Source organism: Podarcis filfolensis (assembly GCF_964270895.1).
Source record: "Podarcis filfolensis genome assembly, chromosome: 1".
Classification (NCBI taxonomy): Eukaryota; Metazoa; Chordata; class Lepidosauria; order Squamata; family Lacertidae; genus Podarcis; species Podarcis filfolensis.
Genome location: NC_139604.1, coordinates 92,299,355 through 92,320,803, shown reverse-complemented (window position 1 = coordinate 92,320,803; position 21,449 = coordinate 92,299,355). Strand labels below are relative to the sequence as shown.

At 42.5% G+C, this 21,449-nt stretch overlaps 2 protein-coding genes across 2 annotated transcripts in view; both read right to left on the bottom strand.

Moving 5' to 3' along the window:
• The window catches only part of LOC310759455 (cytosolic phospholipase A2 epsilon-like), a 43,027-nt gene extending 34,943 nt beyond the window's left edge, over positions 1-8,084 (bottom strand). Inside the window, exons 1-2 of the mRNA XM_083606728.1 lie at positions 7,938-8,084; positions 1,579-1,651 (exon numbers count right to left, since the gene is read on the bottom strand). Of these exons, the coding sequence (XP_083462854.1) occupies positions 1,579-1,651; positions 7,938-7,964 (100 nt within the window). The 5' untranslated portion in view covers positions 7,965-8,084. The remainder of the gene's footprint in view (positions 1-1,578; positions 1,652-7,937) is intronic.
• Positions 8,085-13,404: 5,320 nt separating this feature from the next.
• LOC310759448 (cytosolic phospholipase A2 epsilon-like) overlaps positions 13,405-21,449 on the bottom strand; it is a 47,636-nt gene continuing 39,591 nt past the window's right edge. The window contains exons 15-21 of the mRNA XM_083606715.1: positions 19,915-20,029; positions 19,497-19,634; positions 18,295-18,402; positions 17,164-17,352; positions 16,191-16,360; positions 15,588-15,774; positions 13,405-14,118 (exon numbers count right to left, since the gene is read on the bottom strand). Of these exons, the coding sequence (XP_083462841.1) occupies positions 13,910-14,118; positions 15,588-15,774; positions 16,191-16,360; positions 17,164-17,352; positions 18,295-18,402; positions 19,497-19,634; positions 19,915-20,029 (1,116 nt within the window). The 3' untranslated portion in view covers positions 13,405-13,909. The remainder of the gene's footprint in view (positions 14,119-15,587; positions 15,775-16,190; positions 16,361-17,163; positions 17,353-18,294; positions 18,403-19,496; positions 19,635-19,914; positions 20,030-21,449) is intronic.

Genomic DNA, 21,449 nt, shown 5'->3' with positions numbered 1-21,449 from the left:
TGTAATCATTCAACTTGTTTTTATTATTACTTGTAAGCCGCTCTGAGCCCGGCCTTGGCTGGGGAGGGCGGGGTATAAATAAAAATTATTTATTATTATTATTATTATTATTATTATTATTATTATTATTATTAAAAAAGGCCACAACTTAATTGGTTACAGATAATGAGCAGTATTGGCTTAGGCATTGGATCTAACCAACTATATCTGACTCCAGCCCATCTGCAGGGTGTCCGAGAAGGGTTAACCACCAGTAGGGGGAGTCCTGCTGCTGCACATCAACTAGAAGCTTCCCCGGGGTTCACCGAAAGGGGTAGTGCCTATTGGATGATTGATTGGCAGCTTCGCTTGCCCCCGGAGCCCACACGCTTCCTCTGCGTGCCTCTGTTCCCTCTGGGCAGCTTCCAGCTGCAGCGTAGCAGAGCGTTGCACAGCGTTAGAAGCAGAACCGATAAGCCATGTGTGCGTAGTAAATCAGGCCGACGCTCGGTGTCCTTCCTTATCTTACAAATAGCTTTATTCTCGTACAGTTCAACAGAACGTAAATCCCGGTGACACAGAACTCATTTTCCGCTGCGCTCCAAACCAGAGCTAAGCTCACTCTGTCTCTCTCTCTCTCAGAGACACAGTAGAACACTCCCCTTCAGTGTTCTAAACACGCCTCAAAGAATGTGAGACGTCACTCAGAACTTCTTAACCCTGTAAGTTCTGACTCTCTCCATAGTGCCTTACGCCCTAACCTCCCTAGGCTTTGGACAGGACCACGCCCCCCGGAATCCTTTAACGGAATACCCTTCAATATGCGGGGCAGGTGATGGCGCTACCTCCCTTCTTCTCTTCTCCAAAAATATTCCAATGCCTAACCACCAAACCTTAAAAAGTTGTGACAATTTGCTACGAAGGTAGGCGAAAACCAAGTGGCTGGTGCCAATTTGCCAAGTGGAAAAATTCCTACCAGGCCCCTCAATGGCAACCAACTGAAGTCCATAGCAAGGTCAAAAGAGATGAAAACCTTAAAGGGCGGGAGGGGGGAAAGCTGGAAAGAGAGAGATCTCCCGTCCTGCCTTTATTGGGCAGGCCACACCCCCAGACCAACCAGATTGGTCAGCCTGGCCGGTGACACAGCCGGGAATCCCCCAGTCATGCAGGGCTGGCCCCTGCACACGTGGAGGGGTCGTGAGAGCCCACAACAACAACACCTCCTCAAGGCAGAAGTGGCCTTCTTAGACCGAGGTAAAGTTCTCAAGCTAGGACACTATTTTTGGTTTTGTGGAGTTCATAAACCAAATCATTCTTAAACAGTACTGTTCTTAAACCGAGGTACCAGTGTACTTTCAAATTGTATTTGCATAGGGCCGGGTGTAGTTTAGATCCTGCATAACACAACTTTTTCCTTCTATATGGCAATGTTTGAGCTAAGGTGGTTCTGCAGATGTAATTCTCTACTTGCACTGAATGTAAATGCTGACTTGTGAGGCATGCATATAAAAATCATTCAGTGATGAGTATATTTGTATGATTATGACTCTAGGCTTCTTAAAATGACAAGGAAGCTCTCACAACAACCGAAATACTCACGCAGGTCTGCCTTCCGGAGATTTTTCATTTTTATGACCTTTACGGTGAGAAGGCTGCAAGGAGCAGGTTCTGTCTGCAGAACAAAATCAAACATGAAGGATGGGTTAACATTTAGCTGATTGTAAAGATGGCATCTAGCTGACTTTTGACATACCACAGGATGCAGAATCACCCCCCTCCCCCAGCCTGGCATAGGAAAGGAGGAAGAAAAGCAAAATCACAAGCCCATCCTAGCAAAAACTCACAGATGCCTTGCTGCAATGAGGCATTAGATCGCACTGATGTAGCTAGAGCAACCCAAGCAAGGGAAATCTGTTCCGCCATATTGTCTGAAGTCTACTTACAATAATATACACTAGCCCATGAGTGCATCTGTCTGTGCTGTTGCAGATGGATCTAGGATGGCACGTGTTGGTTAGCTTCTCTCCTCCACTCCCATCCTCCTCCTTAACCCTTTTGTATCCTTTTCCATCACTTCAGCCCGGTGTACCATGAGATGCACTGCATAGGTTTATATTCCCTGGCACCTTCTACTCTAGTTATGAAATAGTGATAACGGAGATCCTTTTTGCTGCCTGAGGCAAAGCACAATATTGTGTTTCCTCTCATTCCACATATGGAAGCCAACTGGACTAGGAATTGAATCTTACTTTAACAGTAGGGTTCACCACAAGTGATGATAGAAGGCCAACATCTATTCATCCATCCATCCATCCATTCAATTTATATCCTGACTTTCCTCTTAAAGCAGCCCAGATTGACAACTTAGGAGGCACAAAGCAGGCTGCATGCCACAAACAGCTCCGTCCTTCAGCATTTGCAGTCTGAGGCAGCCTCCTCACTCTGTCTAATAGTAGGACAGGCCCTGGTAACACAAGGGTCTTTGTGTTCTTGACCACTTTTTTTTAGTGGCATAGTAACCAAAAGGCCTTTGGTCTTCATCTTACACCTTTCTGTCCAATTAATTTTTTAACACAGTACAAAGACGCTTGACGATTATTGGGGAAATAAGCAGTCAATTTCTGGGCTTCTTAAATAACTTTTCTTCACAACATTCCTGCACAGACACGGGCAAAGCCAGACTAGGAGTTCATGACTGAGGTGAATCTGATCCTTGCTCCAGAAATATGCAAAAGCCTACTGAGGCATTCCCCTCCTCTTATATTTATTCTTCAGTTCCATTGAAACGACTACAAATACTTAGCTGAAGCCTCAAATGTATCTAAAGCACTGCAGTACGGAGGGAAAGCTTTGGCAGCCTAGGACTGTGAAGAAAAATAAGGACATTTTCCATTTAATCAATTATTTTTCTATATCACACGACATCTAGATATTCATCATTTTCCAGAGTAACAAACCAAAATGGCACATCCAGGTCCCTGTCCCAAGGAACTTCCAATGTAAAAGACAATGCAGAAGAGAAAACAATCGAAGAGGAAGAAGATGGATTAGGGAATGATTTGTGCTTGGTTCAGTGCTTAGGCTTAGTTTCAGTAGGGCAAGGGTGAGGAACCTAAAGACCTCCAGATATTGCTGGACTAGGGCTCCCATCATTGCTGACCATTGACCAAGCTGGTTGTGGTGATGGGAGCTGGAGTGTGTGCAGATTACCATCTTAAAATGCAGCTAGCTTGATCTTTTTCTCAATTCAGACTGAAGCTGGTTTACAGGGGAATGCATCAAAATGCAGTATTTCCTATGCAATGGCTGAAATAAATGAATATTCTGGCTAACATTATGTGTACAGTGCTTCCCAAAGCAGCAGTGAGAGTGCACTGTATGCAGAGTAAACAGGAGTGTGTACACAGCCTTTGAGTCCAACACGATGGAGGGCCTCTGCAATAGGGGACAGAGGTTCTAGGTATATGGGGCTCATGGGGCTTCAGCTCCCTCAATATTTTGAAGCAGGGGGCCCAGCCCACCCAATATTGAGGGGGCCAACATCCCCTGCCAACGCCAGGCACTCTCTGTGTGCCACAGCCCCTGCCTGGGAGCCCAGGAGCTGGGAGGGGGCTGGGACAAATGAGGGCAAAGATTGTCCTCAGTGCGTCTAGCCCCTACCCTGCATATGCAGGGAGGAGGCCAATCACGGAGCCCAGCAGCTGCTTTCTGCCTCCTCCTGGCACATCGCAGCAGCAGGGACAGGATGCCCGCATGGCCTGGTGGGGTGGGCTGGAGGTGGGATGTATCACATGACGCATCATGTGATGTGCCCTCCCCAAATGTGGGGGGGGGTAAGTCAGCGCCCCTGATAGGGGATGTGAGGTAAAGGGCCAGAGTGGAGTACAGGGTCAGGTTTAAGGTGCTGGTTTTGACCTTTAAAGCACTTTCCGGCCTAGGACCCACGTACCTACGGGATCGCCTCTCGCGGTATGCCCCGCGGAGGACCTTAATGACAACATTTTGGAGGTCCTGGGTCGCAAGGTGGTTAAATTGGTCACAACTAGGGCCAGGGCCTTTTCAGTACTGGCCCCTACTTGGTGAAACGCTCTGTCACAAGAAACTAGGGCCCTGTGGGACTTGACCTTTCTGCAGGGTCTGCAAGACAGAGCTGCTCTGCCTGGCCTTTGGTTTGGACTCAGTCTGAGCCTTATGTTTCCCTCCCCTTATGGTTTTGATGAGGCTGCATTTTAATTTGCATTTTAACCTGTATTTTAAATTGGTTTCCGTCGCACCCCCCCATTATGGTTTTACTGTAATTTTACTGTTGTTAGCCACCCTGAGCCCGGCTCTGGCCGGGGAGGGCAGGTTATAAATAAAATTTATTTTTATTATTATTATCCGAGGAGGAGAGACAGTTACTAGAAGTGACCTTTCAGCTGATTATTATTGTCTTCTCACTGAACAACCTAGGCCCAAATGCATATCACAGCAGATGTCATTTGCCACTGCCTTTTAGCAGCTGCCCAAATGAGCAGCTTTGGCTAGCAGACAATTTACTAACACAGCTGAGTTGGTCACACCTCGTCATGCGCTGAAGGGAGGAGGTTTCAGCAAATAGCATCCAAGTTCTTTGGCTATCTGGCCTTGTGCTAAAAAGAACACTTTCCTCAGAATTTCTACAAATGTGTCACCAGAACAAGACCCTTGAAATATATCTTTAACTCCACTTGTGAGGAAATGCAGTTAGAATTGTGGAAACTCTCCTGACCAGATAATAAACGCTGATTTCTCTCCAAAATCACCATATCATGATGCGTATTTCCCTCCCCCACCCAAACAAAGCACACACCTTGCCCAGAATTCTACCTTAGGCAATATTAGTCAGATGTGTGAACTCCACCCGGAGAATTTCAACTTTCCTAAGATTCTCTGTAGATATTTTATTTTGAACCTTGAATTTCATTTTAAATGAACGCTGAGGAACCTCTGGACTGTGGGTCTAATTAGGGTCACTAGCCCTCTGCATTTGACCTGGAAGGCCATTTTGGCTAAACAAGCAAACCTGCTGCTCTAAATGTTGGGCAGGTAAAGATGTAGGTGGGCCAAACAGGGTTAACACATGAAGCTAGGCAAGCCCCAAGCTGATTTAACTTCAAAGAGAACTTTACACTTTTCACGTGATTATGTCTGGCAAGGTTTACAGGACAAGACTAGGTCTCCCCGTGACTCAAAATGCAATCAGTTGAAAATATGTTATGTATGCACAGATCAATGCCTTTGCACCATGTTCCACCTGATACAGTGACTGTTGCCAGATAACAAAGAGCATTTGCAACATCCTGTGTGACTTCGTCACACGTCATTCTTTCTGCCAGTTGTGGCACAACTCTGGGCTGTTCCAGCAAAGTTAGTTTTCCTGGCAAGGGATAGAGCCAGACACCTCCTATTTTCTGGCAGACAATGTATCTCATAGTAGCTGTTGATGTGGAAGTTATTGAGGATGATATGACAACTACTGGAGTTTGGTATGAATGATGAGGCTGTTAATCATACCCAAGAAAGGTCAGGCAAACATTTCATTGTTATTTTATGTGGGTTATTGAGTTTGGTGGGTTGCCAGCATGGTATAAAATATCCATTTTTGGCTCTTAGATCAGCCCAAAATCTGAGAAGGGTTTGTGCTCAGAGAAATGCATATTCACTTCATATTACCTAAAGCTCTGGTTAGCCCACCAAACCGTTTGCCCTTGCCTATAACTATTGCAATAAAAGTGCTTTCCATCCATGTTCATATAGGCCACAGAAGCACTACCCCTTCCTCGATGTCCTCTCCAGTGATGCTCTAAAAACTTCTGAGGTCCTTCAGACTTTTTCAAGAACCTTTCACTAAGCTTGTATAATTGGTTCATAGTTGAACCAATGACCAATTCCTTTTTTTTCTGCCAGCTCTATCTCTGATGCCTTTTACAGCTGCTCTATTCAGTTCTTAGTGGCCTACATAGTCACTGGAGAGGCTGAGTTATCATATTGATAAAACCATAATGCATTGCTATGCAGCCACTTACCAACTTTCACCATTAGCCTAATCAATGGGGGCTAACCTACAGAATACAGAAGATGTCATGGATGTCATCCAGAAGGGTGACTGATCTCATTTTGTTTCTGAATAAGGTGAATTTGGATCCCCACCAGTACTCCATCAAATATACATATTTTGTAGAATTAGCAGGTGGGCCACAGCTATTCTTTTGATATAACTTGCCACTCATCATACTATTATTTTATATGGCCAAAGCTGATCTGAGATATTATCCAATAGCATGGGATGGGAGTGATGGAAATATACATATAATGGTTTGTTATTAATGATCCTTTCAACCCTTAAAAGTTCTGAGAAGTGCTCTGCTCCAGGTGATTCTTGGTGGAGATACTTATAGATAAATCTAGAGAACTCTTAAAATGCCAACTTTGTGTTTTTTTTAATGAAATATTTATTAGGATTTTCAAATTCAATACAAAAGAAATCAAAAAGAAAAAAAAATACAAAAAAACAAAGGAAAAATTTAAAAACACATAAAATTTACAGTTCCATATTTTCATTACCATATTTCCCAGACTTCCCCACACTTCCCCTTCTTGCATTCCAATTCAAGTTGTTTGTTCAACAAGTTCTTATCCCCAATTTTTAACCTTTTTATATTTAATTCATTTTTTTTAACTTATTTTAACTTATAAACATCAATATTTGTACCTCAATACACAAATCTTTTTCCTAAAGTCGACCCTAATTCCATTCCACGAGTTTCCCAATTTTCATATTAATAACCAAACAACAACAAAAATGCCAACTTTGTACACTCTAAGCAGTTTGGGAATAATTGAATCAGGAAAATACATGGACTATGCTTTGAAGTAGTGGCCAGAAAGTGAAAGAAAAAGAAGAATAAATCAATTAAAAGAGGATAAACACGGCTGCCAACAGAGCATCAAGCCCCTGGGCATAATTTGTAATTATTTTGCTTTATAGTCCAACTCCTCCTCCACCACCCATGTCTAAGGCAAACATAAGTACTTTCCTTGCTAATCTAAAAGTAACCTTTCTCACCATGCTGAAAATTCAGTTCCTGTGTGTTATTGGTAGATTTCTACATGTTTTTTTAAACAGAAACACAAAAGAAAGCTAAGAATTCTAAAGCATGAACATCTAGTGTTTATTTTAATGTAACTTCAGCTTTGTATACACACAAAATCTGGAACTGCTGTTCTACATGGGGCTTTCCTCTGGAAAAGAAATGTGACTTTTCCCTCTGTCAGAGGCAAACTCTGCACTGCTCCCACGCTGACAGCTTCAGATTATACTGTTCTGGAGGGATAGGATGCATCATCAAGTATACGTGGCCCACAAAGACGAGCTCTGTGAAAGTTTCATGATTGCTACATAAACTGTGCTCTAGCTGACAAGAGCTCATCACTGCCTCAAGAGCTTTAACCCTTCTCACAATTTAAGCCCAGCCACAGTCTGAGTGGATGTTTACGAATTAAACCTTTCATGGGAATCTGACCGTTTTCTTAGCCAGCACTTATTAAGATGAAGGTATAGCCATAGCTGTCAAGCGTCCCTTATTTGGCAGAAAAGTCCCTTATCCCAGCGCCATGTCCCGCTGCTGTCCCTTATTGATGAGGCTTCGTTTGGCTGTTGGCTGGGCTTTCTGCCTTTGGCTCAGATGGGCTCAGAAGTTGAACATACCTGTGCCCAGAAAATCCCTTATTTTGGCTGCTGATCCCTTATTTTCAAATCTGTAAGTTGACAGCTATGGGTATAGCCCACAAATGGCTAAGAAGAAATGTTTTACAAAGCTGGAGATAGCAGAGAAAAAGCATACTAAAGAATCTTTGCAAAGACAAATCCCTACTTACAGTGCCCAAACAGCTAATCAAATAAAATGGATCTGAGTTGGTATTCTCCAACTCCTTACCTGTTGTTTGCTTGAAAATGCCCCCATTGTGGCCCTGGTCTGCTAGATTCCACAACAGTTTCCCAGCAGGCAGCAATGGCTAAAGCAAGTTTACAGCCTTTAAACTCAGGAGTTGTTGAGCAGGTGTTTTACGATCTAACTCACAGCTCCACCCCTGCTTAATTTCTCTCAATGTGTTGCAATCTCTTTCATTAAACTCATATGCTAAGAGCAATGATCAAATGCAGTAGAAGTCTACTTGCAGGTTTAATGAATACAAGACTGAGGGAATTTGAGACAAATCCCTTAGCCTAATAACAAAAAATCGACTAACTTTTTAAGTTTGGGAAAGGGAGGAAAGGACCCAGAAAGGATGTGAAGAGGGCATGCTAGATTGAGATATTTAGGAATTTTATGTCACATTACCCTTGTTTCTGTGAGGTCATCTGTGTGGCAAGTTCTACAACCCCCCTATTGCAACATTTAGAAGTTCTTAGGTGGTGTGCACCCATCCTGTGGTAAAATCCAAACCCCCATTTCTCTGGTGCTTCATGAAGTGGGGGCAGAAATACTCTCACAATTGGTAATGGTTTCCCATAAAAGCTGTATTTTGGCAGCAGTGGCAGCAACTGAGCCACCATTGCCCAAAGCCACTTTTTCAAACCAAAATAAAAAGGGCTGGATAATATTGCTGCTGCTGCTGCTACTCACTTCTATGGGGGGGGGAAACCCCAGGCTCCCCACTTCCCCAAATCGGTTTGCCAATTTTGGACCTCCCCTAATTTTTTGACACTGTGAAGGCTAATAGAACAGTTCAACCCAAAGCAAGGAGGCAACATTCATTTTCCCCAGCAAAAGGATTATAATTGACTAAAGGGGGCTGATGATGAGGAGCTGTCCAAGGTAGTGGACACATTTCCCAGGTGAGCCCCCTCCCTCTCTCAGCAGCATACAGACTCTTAGCATCAGTGAAGAAGGAGTGTCAAAAACCTTTCACAGTGGAGGAAAACACTTTTATTTTGTTAAGATGACCCAAACATTGATCTTGGGAGCTTCAGAAGCTGTGTCCTATCTTTGGCTTCCAGAATGAAAGCTGCCCCATTCTTGCATGAACACAGTTTGTTGTTTGGGTATCCATTGTTCTTTGTTGGTTTGTGGTAGGCGAACTGCATATTGGGATTTCTAGTGAAAGACATGAAAAGGATCTGGGGAAATAGGAAAGGTAGTCCAAGGCTGGAGTGTTTGGAGAAGAGCAAATTTTAGCTTTAGATTCCATTCTGTGTGAGTTGCATGGTTAAAAAAACCTCCTAATAAACTTGAGTCACTTCTGGATGACTTGCACAAAGTTTGTGGGGAGATAATATGGCATCAGTTATTTAATGAGCATTCATTATGATTTGTTTGTGGAAAAGTTCTACAATGCCATGTCAACTGTTCATTATCCCTCACTTTCCAGCACATTTTCTCATTGCTTTTCTTTTATTAAAAAATAAATAAAAGCATATATTAAAAACCACCAGCAATTTCAAGATTTTGATGTCTTTTACTGAAGCATGTTGAGTAGTCCCCGAAGCCCCTGAGGTTTGGGCAGACTTTGCCAAGACCCAGCCCATTTGTGTGCCAGGTTCTATCCTGTGGAACTCCTTGCCAATAGAAATTCAGAAGGAATTCTGCTTTCTTTCATCCACCTATTAAAAGCTGTTTTGGTCAGACAAGTATTTTGAACAACAATTTTTTTTTTACCAGCCCATTTTTACTGATATATTATTGATGCTTTTACTGCTTTTATCATAATATTTCATTTTTATGTTGTACATTGTCTTGTTATACTTTATAGGAAAGTGGGTTTTATGAATATTTAAATGTTATTAAATTAAATACATTGGAACAAAATATAGTGCCTGTCCTTACATAATTTGAAACATCACTAGGAAACATAATTTAGACATCCAAATACTGGCACATGACCAAGATAACTATTAAGATTAAGCTAAATATTATGGCAATAAACCTTTCCAAAATGACTTCTGGTACTCAGGGCAGAATTAATTCACTTCCTTGCCTGGTAATAAATGTCATGAAAGGTCCCCACATTGCCATGAAGTTATCCCATTTTGCAACTCCTCTGGGCTATGGAAGCTTCTCAGCCAACCCAATAAATCACACTTTAAATCACACTTTGGGCCACCAGCCTTGCGTTGTAAATGATGATGAGTTGATGTTAGTCATGGGCTATAACACTGCTATAACACATGGGCTATAACATTTGACAGGACCTAGGCTAGCTCAACCTCCACCACCAATTGTTCCATTATATCTGATATTTCCTGAAAAACCCTTTCACCAAACACTCGGCCCAGTATACCTGAAGGAGCGTCTCCATCCCCATCGTTCCGCCTGGATACTGAGGTCCAGCTCTGAGGGCCTTATGGCAGTTCCCTCACTATGAGAAGTGAGGTTACAGGGAACCAGGCAGAGGGCCTTCTCAGTAGATGCGCCTGCCCTGTGGAACGCCCTCTCATCAGATGTCAAGGAAATAAGCAACTATCTGACTTTTAGAAGACATCTGAAGGCAGCCCTGCTTAGGGAAGTTTTTAGTGTTTTATCATGTTTTTAATGTTCTGTTGGGAGCTGCCCCGAGTGGTTGGGGAAACCCAGTAAGATGGGTGGGGTATAAATAATAAATTATTTATTTACTACTACTACTACTTTGGCACAGCTCTGTCACATGTGGTAGTCCATGTGCAGGGAATCGCACTTTCTTCAAAACAACGAAGCCAAATCCTTATTGATATACCTCAGCTCTACTGGGGTATAATCCCACTGGCATCCCACCATGTAGGACCCCCCCCCCCTTTTGAAGAGGTTTTGTGGCACAAGAGACCAAATCTGTTTCAGTTGCACAAACCAAATTTGCCCCTAAATTAACCACATCTGTGAAATAGTGACTGACTGAAAGCACCCTCCGAATCCCTGATTTAAGAACACCAGTCTCTTTTCCAGTTTTAGAGACAGATTAACATCCCAGAACTCATTGTTAGCAGAGGGGAGAAATAGGCTACTTTCTCATTCGATGGTGATCTTGTGGCTGTTGTTTCCCCTCTCCCCACCCCACATCATTCCAGTCGCATAAGAATGTAGAACTGCATAGCAGAGCCAGGATCAAACAGGAAGACCATGCAAGGGTCAGAGGCCAGATAGGAACCAAGGCCTTCATCTAATTCTTCTCAGATGATCCCCTCCCACATCCTTTGTACATGGGTTTCAGGTCATTTGGCTTCAGAATATCAAGACAAAGCACTATATTAAAAAAAAAATTTTTTTTTTAAGTATCACACATACTTGTCCATGCAAGTTGTGGGAATATGTTAATAAAGGTGCAAAACAGCTATCTAATTGCAGCTTTGAGACTAGAAACCTGGAACTTTGGTTAAGCAACAGCGCTTAAGAAATCAGCCTGAAGGATAAAAGTAGAGTTGAGAGAAGTATCAAGAAATACAACAAAGACTGGGAGGTGTCCAGCATCCATGGGTTTGTCTTGTTGTTTTTGTAGGCTACACACAGAGGAAAGCTTTTTCAGAGATTTGAAGATGGAACAGTAAAGACCTTATTGCCACGGTGTAAATACACATCCCATTATCTTCATTGTCTTCATAAACGTTGCCGATTTTGAAGTGCTTCAAAAACCTGCCCAGCCAGCTTGATGAGACAGGACAGTGGGACAAAAATAATGACACAGCTAGTAGCATTAGGTGGAATCCCTGTTGTAGCTCCCAGCGCCCCCCGAAAATCAGTTCCAGAGAGTTGGGGGTCTCCCCAGAACAGGGTAGAAGGTGGGCTTTGGATGGAAAGGAGAATTGCCTCCTCTCCTGTTCCATTAGCACACATATCTGCTGTTTCAAAAGCCCTTCTGTGACCACAAAAATCCCACTGGTTTCTATGCATTATAATCTTATGGTCTAGTCTGGCGTTCAGCAACCTGGTGCCCCTCCAAATGTTTTGGACAACTCCAGTCAGCCCCAGCCAGCTGAGGTATCTACTGATGGAAGAAGAAGCACATGCTAGTGGGGGCTAAGAGGAGTTTGTTCAAAATACATAGCAGGCACCTGCTTGGCAAAGGCTAGAAGGCACATGACTTGGGGCTCATCAACACTTCATCTTATGCCATGCCAAGAAAGCATGAGTCAGAGCAGTTTCCTGCTTGCCATGCTCCTTTCCCAGGGAAAACCTGCTCTAGCTTTAAATCAGAACATGGAAAACCAACAGCAGGACAGCAGGACAAGAGGAAGTGTGGATAAGCCCTTAGTTGTATCTGGGTGGAGTTACAAGCTGCCTGTTGCTGATCTTGATGGAGAAAGACATTAAAGTTCTTTACTAGCTTCCTGTTCTCTAAACCTGGACATGCCTCACAGAATTCCAGGCTATGCTTTGAGAGCCGAGATTTAAAAATAGAACGTGGCAGTCTCTGCATCAGAATTAGAAAAATGTTTACTAGGAAACAGATTGCTAGGTATTAACAGAAGTAGGTAGGTAATGGGATAATTGTACGGTTGGGTGATCACCATATTTTTCGCTCCATAAGACGCACCTGACCATAAGACGCACCTAGTTTTTAGAGGAGGAAAGGAGGAAAGCCCCGTTTTTGGGAGGGGATCAGCTCACAGTTGTGCAGCTTCTTTTGCAAAGGGGGAAAGCCCCTTTTTTGAGGATCAGCTCAAAGTTGTTCACCTTACTTTGCAAAGGGAAAAAATCCTGTTTTTATGGGGTTCAACTCACAGTTCTGCAGCTTCTTTAGGAAAGGAAAGGGAGCCATTTCTACAGTTTCCAAACAGATGATCTAATCAGCCAGTTACATGTCACTGGGGAAACAGCCTCCTCAGAACATTCAACAATGGAGGCCTGGGCAAGGGGGCAGGGCCAGAATAGGAGCCAGCGATCGACCACACATTCGCTCCATAAGACGCACAGACATTTCCCCTTACTTTTTAGGAGGAAAAAAGTGCATCTTATGGAGCAAAAAATACGGTGACTATAGAAATGCACTGAGATTTAAAAGAGTTTGAGAGCATTGAGTGCATGGTTTATCTGGTTTTCTCACATGAAAGTGAAAACAGCTCCTCTTCTGCTGTACAGTGGTACCTTGGGTTACAGACACTTCAGGTTACAGACACTTCAGGTTACAGACTCCGCTAGCCCAGAAACAGTACCTCGGGTTAAGAACTTTGCTTCAGGATGAGAACAGAAATTGTGCTCTGGCGGTGCGGCAGCAGTGGGAGACCCATTAGCTAAAGTGGTGCTTCAGGTTAAGAACAGTTTCAGGTTAAGAACAAACCTCCAGAACGAATTAAGTTCTTAACCCGAGGTACCACTGTATCTCTCAAACAGCTAAGGATTCTAACGTGCTTGCTTCTCTATGTAATATACATTTTTCTCTTGGGGTGTATAAATCATTTGTTCGTGTGTATGCGCAACTGTAATGACTGCCCTGTTTTCTTTCTTTTTAAAATGAGTTTATTGAGTTTTCCATTAAAAAAAAGACATGCATATATACTGTACCATGACAACAACAAACATGAGTAACAAAATAAACTAAGCACAGAGAAGAAAAACATCAAATGAATGAGAAAATCAAGCAGGAGGATTTAAGGTAAGATTACAATATATAATTGTGCAGACAGATAATTAATTTCATTCTTTCTCAGAGTTTCTGATCCATCTGAGAATAGTTTCCCCAAAATAATCTATTGTAAAAGGAGGACTGGGTATCCCTGTATTGCAATTATACTATGATGCAGCTCACCTAAAAGAATGTGTTCCCAATATTACAAGGAAACATGGCTATCTCATTTTCAATAAACAAATATCTTGCAGTAGGTGCTCATGGAACAACTGTTCTCTTCATGTAGATTTACAACATGAATTTGAGTAGCAGCAAAAATGACGTGGACATCTATCTGCTTAGGATTGCAGCCTAGGACCCTCCACAGTGGTACTCATAATTTCTGCTTTTTTCTCCGCTCCACAGCTACACGCAAGGCTTCGACAATCTTGTTTTCATTGTTCAGGATGTTGTATTCAGTCAGTTTCACCAATCTGTCAAAATTCTCCTCTGAAAAGGTCACCTCTCTTGTAGCAAATGGGGAATGCAAGCTAGAGACATCCACATTGCCTTCTTCCATATCTGTGGGGCTGCGTTCCACACCTGTAGAAAGAACACCACCAAGAGTTTCACCAGGAGGTTTCCATCTCTAGGCCAAAACAGCAGAGTTCATCCATTCACGTTAATCTAAGAAGGGTAATATTATTGGCCTTGCTTAAATACTACATCCTCCTATAATGTACGAATACTCTAAGGGCATATAAAACTCAGCATGAAATCACACCAGAGTTTGCCCAAATAAATATGACAGCTCCAGCTGTCAGCTTGATGGGCCATTTGTTGAGAACCAGAGGCTGGCAATGAACTCACTCAAGTAAAATCACCTAAGTGGCCATTTTATGACCAGAGTCTTCCACCTACACAGCTCCCTGTGTCTCCTTCCCACTTTCCAGAGAGTCAACGGGATGGGAAATAGTGTAGACTATATTATTTGAGCGGGTGGCGCTGTAATCTAAACCACTGAGCTTCTTGGGCTTGCCGATCAGAAGGTTGGCGGTTTGAATCTGCACGACAGGATGAGCTGCTGTTGCTCTGTCCCAGCTTCTGCCAACCTAGTGGTTTGAAAGCACACCTGTGCAAGTAGATAAATAGGTACTGCTGCGACAGAAAGGTAAACGGCAGTTACGTGCACTCTGGCACTCGTCGCAGTGTCCCATTGTGCCAGAAACTGTTTAGTCATGGTGGCCACATGACCTGGAAAACTGCCTGTGGACAAATGTCAGCTCCCTGGGCCTGAAGTGAGATGGGCACTGCACCCCATAGTCAACTTTGACTGGACTTAACAGTCCAGGGGTCCTTTACCCTTACCTTTACCTTTACCTACAAGGCTATTGAGCCTTGAACTAGTGCCAGCCCTTTACCAGCATACAATTTTGCACACCCACCATTTGTAAGATAAACTAGTAGAGCATGAGACTCTTAATCCCAGGGTCATGGGTTCAAGCCCTGTGTTGGGCAAAAAGATCCCTGCATTGCAGGGATTTGGATTAGATGACTCTCATGGCCCTTTCCAACTCCACAATTCTATGATGTTGATGGATAGATATAGAGACAACCCTAATTACAGGAAGCTTATCAACCACAAAATGGCCACCTTGGGGGAAATGGGCGGAATATGTGCTAAAATAGAGACCTTTGTTTGACCCTTCTTTGACATTGTTGTATCATTGGTAGGTTGGCATTGTTGTATCATTGCTCAACCATTCTCCCAAGTTCTTGCTTTATAACACATGCGGACAATTCAGTGCACCATGACAAAGGCATCTGCACATTGGTCATTATAAAATTAAGACCTGGCTGTAGAGCAAAGACACTTTACCATGTGCTCAAAACTAGGCCAGATACAATCAACCTGTTAAGTTGTGGTTCAGTACACTTATAGGATTTGGTGCTCATGGAAAGACTAACAATTTGACCAAAGGAATACTTAAGTGTCTAGTCAGCAAAGAGCATTATTGGAGTGTGACTAGTCATTGTGATGTTGGGAAGTTCAGTGGCTTTTCGCAACTTACCAGGTTCTTTGTATTTTCTGAAAGTATCGTTTGTCAGTGGGAAAAAGAGCACAATAGGAGCCGCTGCATTATCTGTATCTTCAAACCAATAGCACTCCTTCAGGTTCTTCTTGTCTTCCTCACTGAGCTCCATGTTGGGAAATGGGATTCCGAGCTTAGCAATATAAGTGGAAAACTGGTCCAAATTCTAGGTAAGAAATCACAAAGAAATGGGCTGTGAAAATCAAATACAACACAAAACTAATGCTGCGCCAACCAAGTCTGTTTCAGCCTAGAGTGGCATCTAAGTAACTCGCTCCATCTGTATAAGGTTTCCACTTATGTAATGGAATTTTCCCTCCTCTTCTTTCCACATGTGCTCTACAACCTCTCTCCAAATCTGCTCCGGAGAGCTGGCGGAAACCTCCAAACATGTGGGGAGGTGGGATAGATTTCAGTTGAGAAAGCAGAAAACATTGTGCTGAAAGAACATTGTTGTATATCTCTCCTAAGCCTGCATGACTTTTGTAGGATTTGAAAGATGGACAGTCCACAGTGTGTGCCTGTTGCATTTTAATCTTTGCATAGGAGCTTATAGAAGAAAGAACAATTAAAAGATCTCACCAAGGTCTGTGAGCCCCCAGTGTAATTTAAATGCAGTATAAGATCCACTTTTCTCTCAGGTCTCAGAAGAGGTGGGTAGCTGGTATTGATGAAAAATCCAGTATCCACCAGAGACAGAGCATGCTCTGCTGTTTCCATTAGCTGGTTAGGGTAATCATCCACCACAGTATCTGAAAAGCAAATTTGCAGGTCAACTTTGTGCAAAAACAACAAAAGCTCCCAAGGCAAAAATAAAGGAATGTCCTCTAATTTCATCCAAACTTTGTGTATTAGTGCTTTTTAATTACAGCTTTAACCCTCGCTGCATCCCAGTGGGTTTTTTTAGAGGGAGGGAGAGCTGTTAAATAGTATTGTGAATGTTACTTTATTGTCCTTACTTATTTCGGAGGGGTTTTTTGGAGGAAACTTGAGGAATTTCCTTTTTAAAAATATGCAGACTTATGCTGAAATGTGGCATACTGAAAAGCCTGGAAAATGAGAAACCAAATTGGGGAGATTCTCCCATTCCCAGCAAACACTGCTATTCATCCCTGAAAATGTTGGAAGATGTTATGTGGGACACAAAGAGTGAGAAATGTATGTAACTGAAAATGTGAACATTTTTTTTCTAGGGTTAACTATGAAATATAAGGCAAAAAGTGGCAACAAACCAATCACATAACCAGTGCCAGAAGCAGATGCTGTCGAAATATCACCACAGCTGTTTTGTGCATAACTTTGCACTGGTTCTCCAACCTCTTTGAGCCTCTTTGGCCTTGTATTCTGAATCTTCCAAAATGTCTTTGGTGGAGCAAGCTGCCAGGTTCAAATGAAATGATTCTTTGGGGAGAACTGCTTGTGCCACACAATGAATTCCTAGTTTAATTAACACAAAACTAGATTACCCATTTTCCTGGGTCAAATGCTCTTGTATATTGTGTGACAACTGAGAAGCCAACAAGATATCACCACAAATGTAGGTTTATTACTGTGCCTTTCCATGCAGAAAAGTGCTCATTCTTCAAGTATTCCTCATGAAACTGGAAGCCTTTCAGGAAATTGGGATATTCTGCTATTGTTGGGCGCCCTGTTAAGACATCTCGGAGAGCATAAGATAGCTGGCCCTGGGGGGTGATTTTGCGGGTTTCCAGATCTCGTGGTCCTGAGGGCAAAAGAGAAGCATCTGCAAAAGACATAAGGGATGTTTAATGCCCCTTGATATCAATGACATTTTGCTCACAGAGCCTTGAGGAAGATCAATAATATAGTGAAAAAGCACCTCTTTTGCCTGCAGAATGTCACAGGTTCAGCCCTTTCAGTAAAAAGATATAAGGATATCTTGCTTAAGATTTCAAAAGACCACTGGCAGTCCAAACAGAAAAGAAAAACTAGGCTTGATGGACCAATGGTCAGAAATGATAAAATACTAGGAATAAAACCTAAGATAGCTTTGGACCGCAAGCACTGCCACAAATAATATTCTGTGGTGGCAACACTTCTGGAATAGCTATCACTTTGTGGTGTGCCATGCTCCAACACTGTTTTGTTTCATTTCAGACAAGGATACACCTCTTTGTCTAGGCTCTTGAGGATCAAGAATTGCTATATTTTGCCTCACATTGATTGAACATTTTTTTGGTGATTTTTCTGTGAGTCTTACTAATGTTGCTGATGATTAATTAATTATACACTGCTAATGATGCTTTCATTGTTGAGGTATGTACCACCATCAAATGAAGGGTGGATTAAAAATACCTCCAATTAATAAATAAAGCATCTTAAATACACATATTCATGAGCTGTTGTTGCACATAGCCTGAACACGCCGGAAAGATAAAAACCCTCCATAGACTAGGTTTTAAGTAGATTTGGTCTCTCACACTAGTTGTCAAGGGAACTGGGAGAATTGGGGCCTGGTTTTTTGTCTGGATCAATGTCTTCTCCTGTGTCTGATTACTTTCTTGGGTGGGCATTTTTTGTTTTAATGGAATCAAACAATAATGTTTCCTGTCTCCTTTTACTGGAACAAGTAATTAGTCTACGCAAATCTGTTATCAAACAGGAGTGTGTCAACAATTATTTTACAAAACAGAAAAATCTAAAAGAAGCAAGGATGTCACATTACCAATGTCTTCTACTTTGTCTTTTGTCCACCTGCTCCAAAAGTCTTCAGAGTTATGAGCCAAATTCCAGAAATACATGAAATCCATGGAAAATATGCTGCTCCACATCCCTGTGAAATGGAAGAGATTTCAAAATACTAAACAGGTGAAGCTTTGGAAGGAAACGGGTATTTTGCCTTGCACTGGAGCTCACTAATTGTATAAAGGCATCCAGAGTTGTGAAATATGGTTTCAGCCTGAAAAACTGTTTTGTAATTCTCTTTGGGAAATGGATTCCTGCAAGGGCTATGGATCTCAGCCCTGTAGTGTGGATGTAATGGGGCCATTGCTAGAAAATGTTTATATGGTTATTGTTCCCCATCCTGTCCAAAACATCATCTTGTTCATGTGTATATCTGTTTTGACAGGGGGGAGGGCAATGACCAGGGAACAATAGCCAAAGCCAGGGTAGGCAATGTGATACCATCTGGGTGTTGTTGGACTACCACTCCCATGGGGGCCCAACAACATCTAGAGGGCACCTTGTTGGTTACCCATGCATCTGGGCAACAGCAGCATATTTGCTCCATATATTCTCTCAGAAAACAAACACACATGCCCAAATGCTCACTAAGAAAGCTTAGTGGATTCTAAATTGAGCTAAGGAAATTGTGCCAGTTTCTAATTGTGCAGCAGAGAGAATTGCAGCACATGATGAGCTCCACCTGCTAACATGTCTTTGTGCCCTCAATTATTTAATGTATAGTTCTGACCTCCTTTGCTTCTGATCACCCTAGTCAAGATTCACATACCACTGGTTTGGAATACACTATTGATCATCACTGTCCCTTGCTTTTCTTCAAAAAACCAAGTAACACTGAAGTGGGATAGAAATAATAAACCAAACTAAACCTGAAACTAGGGAGAAATATTTGCTTTCCAGAATAACTCACAATAATCTGAACAATTATCAGTGTAAACCTTCACACTGCATTTAAATGTGTTGTGTAAAATATTACTGCACTGTGTTGCCTACATAACTCAGTACATCAACTTTCCCTGAAGTAGCTTTGCCAGTGAAGCCAAAACAAAAAACAAAACTGATTTAGACATTTGGGAACTACAATAAGAACTGATTGGGTGCTAGGTCAAGTGAATTGATCCTAGCTCTACTTTGCCTAAACTACTATTTTCTTTCTAATTGATCCTCCCCCGCCCTCAGCACCTTGCATGAAGCAGATTCGACTTTCTGGAAGCTTCTTCATCAGTCGTCCCATGAAGTACTCACTACCAAAATCTTCTGAATGGGTGTAGGCTCCATATTTGAAGTTCCCCACTTCATAAGGTGTGAACTCCAGCCACTCTGTGAAAACAACAAAATGGAGTTCGATTTCCCCTACTGATGTGGGGAAAGAGACTTGCACAGCCAAATCTTTTTACTCGCTAGCAGCAACAAGTGATGCCCAAGAATTCTCTAAAAGCAGAGTTTTATTTCTTGCCAAAGCAGGAAAGGTTACAGCAAGCAATTTGGAAAGTGTTAAGAGGATAGAACTCCAGTCTCTGTTTACACACAATCTCTGTTTACTCTGAGGTTGGTAGAACAACAAAGAGGACCCCTCATTGATTTATAATAGCAACATTACCTTTGTAATCTTGAGCACTGTACTGGTCTTTAAGATTGACAGTCAAATAAATGGGCAAGGGATTCTGACCCTCATTCACAGCCATTCGCTGACCTGAGATTGTACTATTGTCTTTCTGCAAATGAGAGAGAAGAACAACGGTGGTCAAAATTATAGTTTCATTAGTTTAAAACTGAGATGGAATCTAAGATCTGAATACGTGTCTGCATGCATGTGCACAGATTTTTATATTGTTATATTGTATTTGTTTGAAACAATTCTATACTGGCTTCCATGTCAAGTCTCAAGGCAGCGTGCAATATTAAAATGCATATCAAAACACTGAAATGCAGGGGGAAATGCAGCTGAAAACTAGGGCAACATTAAAAGCATAAATGTGTTCTACACAGGCGTGTGAAATACAGTGCCCTCTATGAAATACAGTGCCCTGTGGTCCTCAGAAAACACCTGATGAGCCCTTCACTGTGAGTTTGGGTGCTCTTGTCATCATTGGATCCTGTCCCATCAAGAACATTTCCCGTGGTGAAGTGGCTCTGCCTACACCTCTTAATACTCTCACTCCACCACTGGGGTGAATAGCCCCCAGACCTTCCCCTATTATTCTCTTTGCCTTCCTCCTCTGTTGAAAGGCTTCCCCTCTCTGTTCCTTCCCTTTCTCCTCTCTCCTACTGTCACCCTTCCTTGTGTTTCCCTCATCCAGGTCTCTGCCATTTGCCTCCCCCACTCAGTCTTTTTTTGTTCTTAAGTCTCTCCTTCTCTGTCCACTTTCTTTGTTCCCCTGAACTCCCAATCGCCCTACTCAGGACTTACTCTTGACATTCACACAGCTGCTGCTTTATTCTCCAGCTGAGCATGAACTCAAACCAATAGCTTCAAGTTACAAGAAAGGAGATCCTGACTAAAAACAGTGGAACAGACTCCCTTGGGAGGTTGTGGACTCTCCACTGAATAATTTTAAGCAGAGGTGGTATGCCCATCTGTCATGGATGCCTTAGTTGTGATTCCTGCATTGCAGGGGCTTGGATTAGATAACTCTTGGGGTTCTGTCCAACTCTGCAATTCTATGATTCTACACCTTGAGGCTTCTTCAGCTCCATTGTCCTGGCTCCCAATCTCCAGCACATCAGACTCACCTTCCAGGAGGAACAGAACAGAGACCGTCACTGTCTCCCAACAGAGGGTTTGACTTGATAGAATCCTCTAAATATCAGTTTATGGATGTGCACCTACCTGATGCTTGGATGACAAGGCCTATGCTGTCACATGGGATCAGATGGATAAGATTTGGCAGAGAGGGGTGCAGAATCAATGAGGCATGTAGGCTATGATGTGGGAGGAGTTCTGTTCTAAGAACATTAGAAAAGCCCAGCTCTATAAGCCCAATTCTCCATGAATTTTTCTAAACCCCTTTTAAAGCCATCTCGGCTTGTGGCAATCACCACATATTAAATAGAGTTGCCATATCTCAAAAAGTGAAAATCCAGACACAAATGTTATTGAGCAATTTTTGCAATCCATCCAAAGAAGCTTTTTTT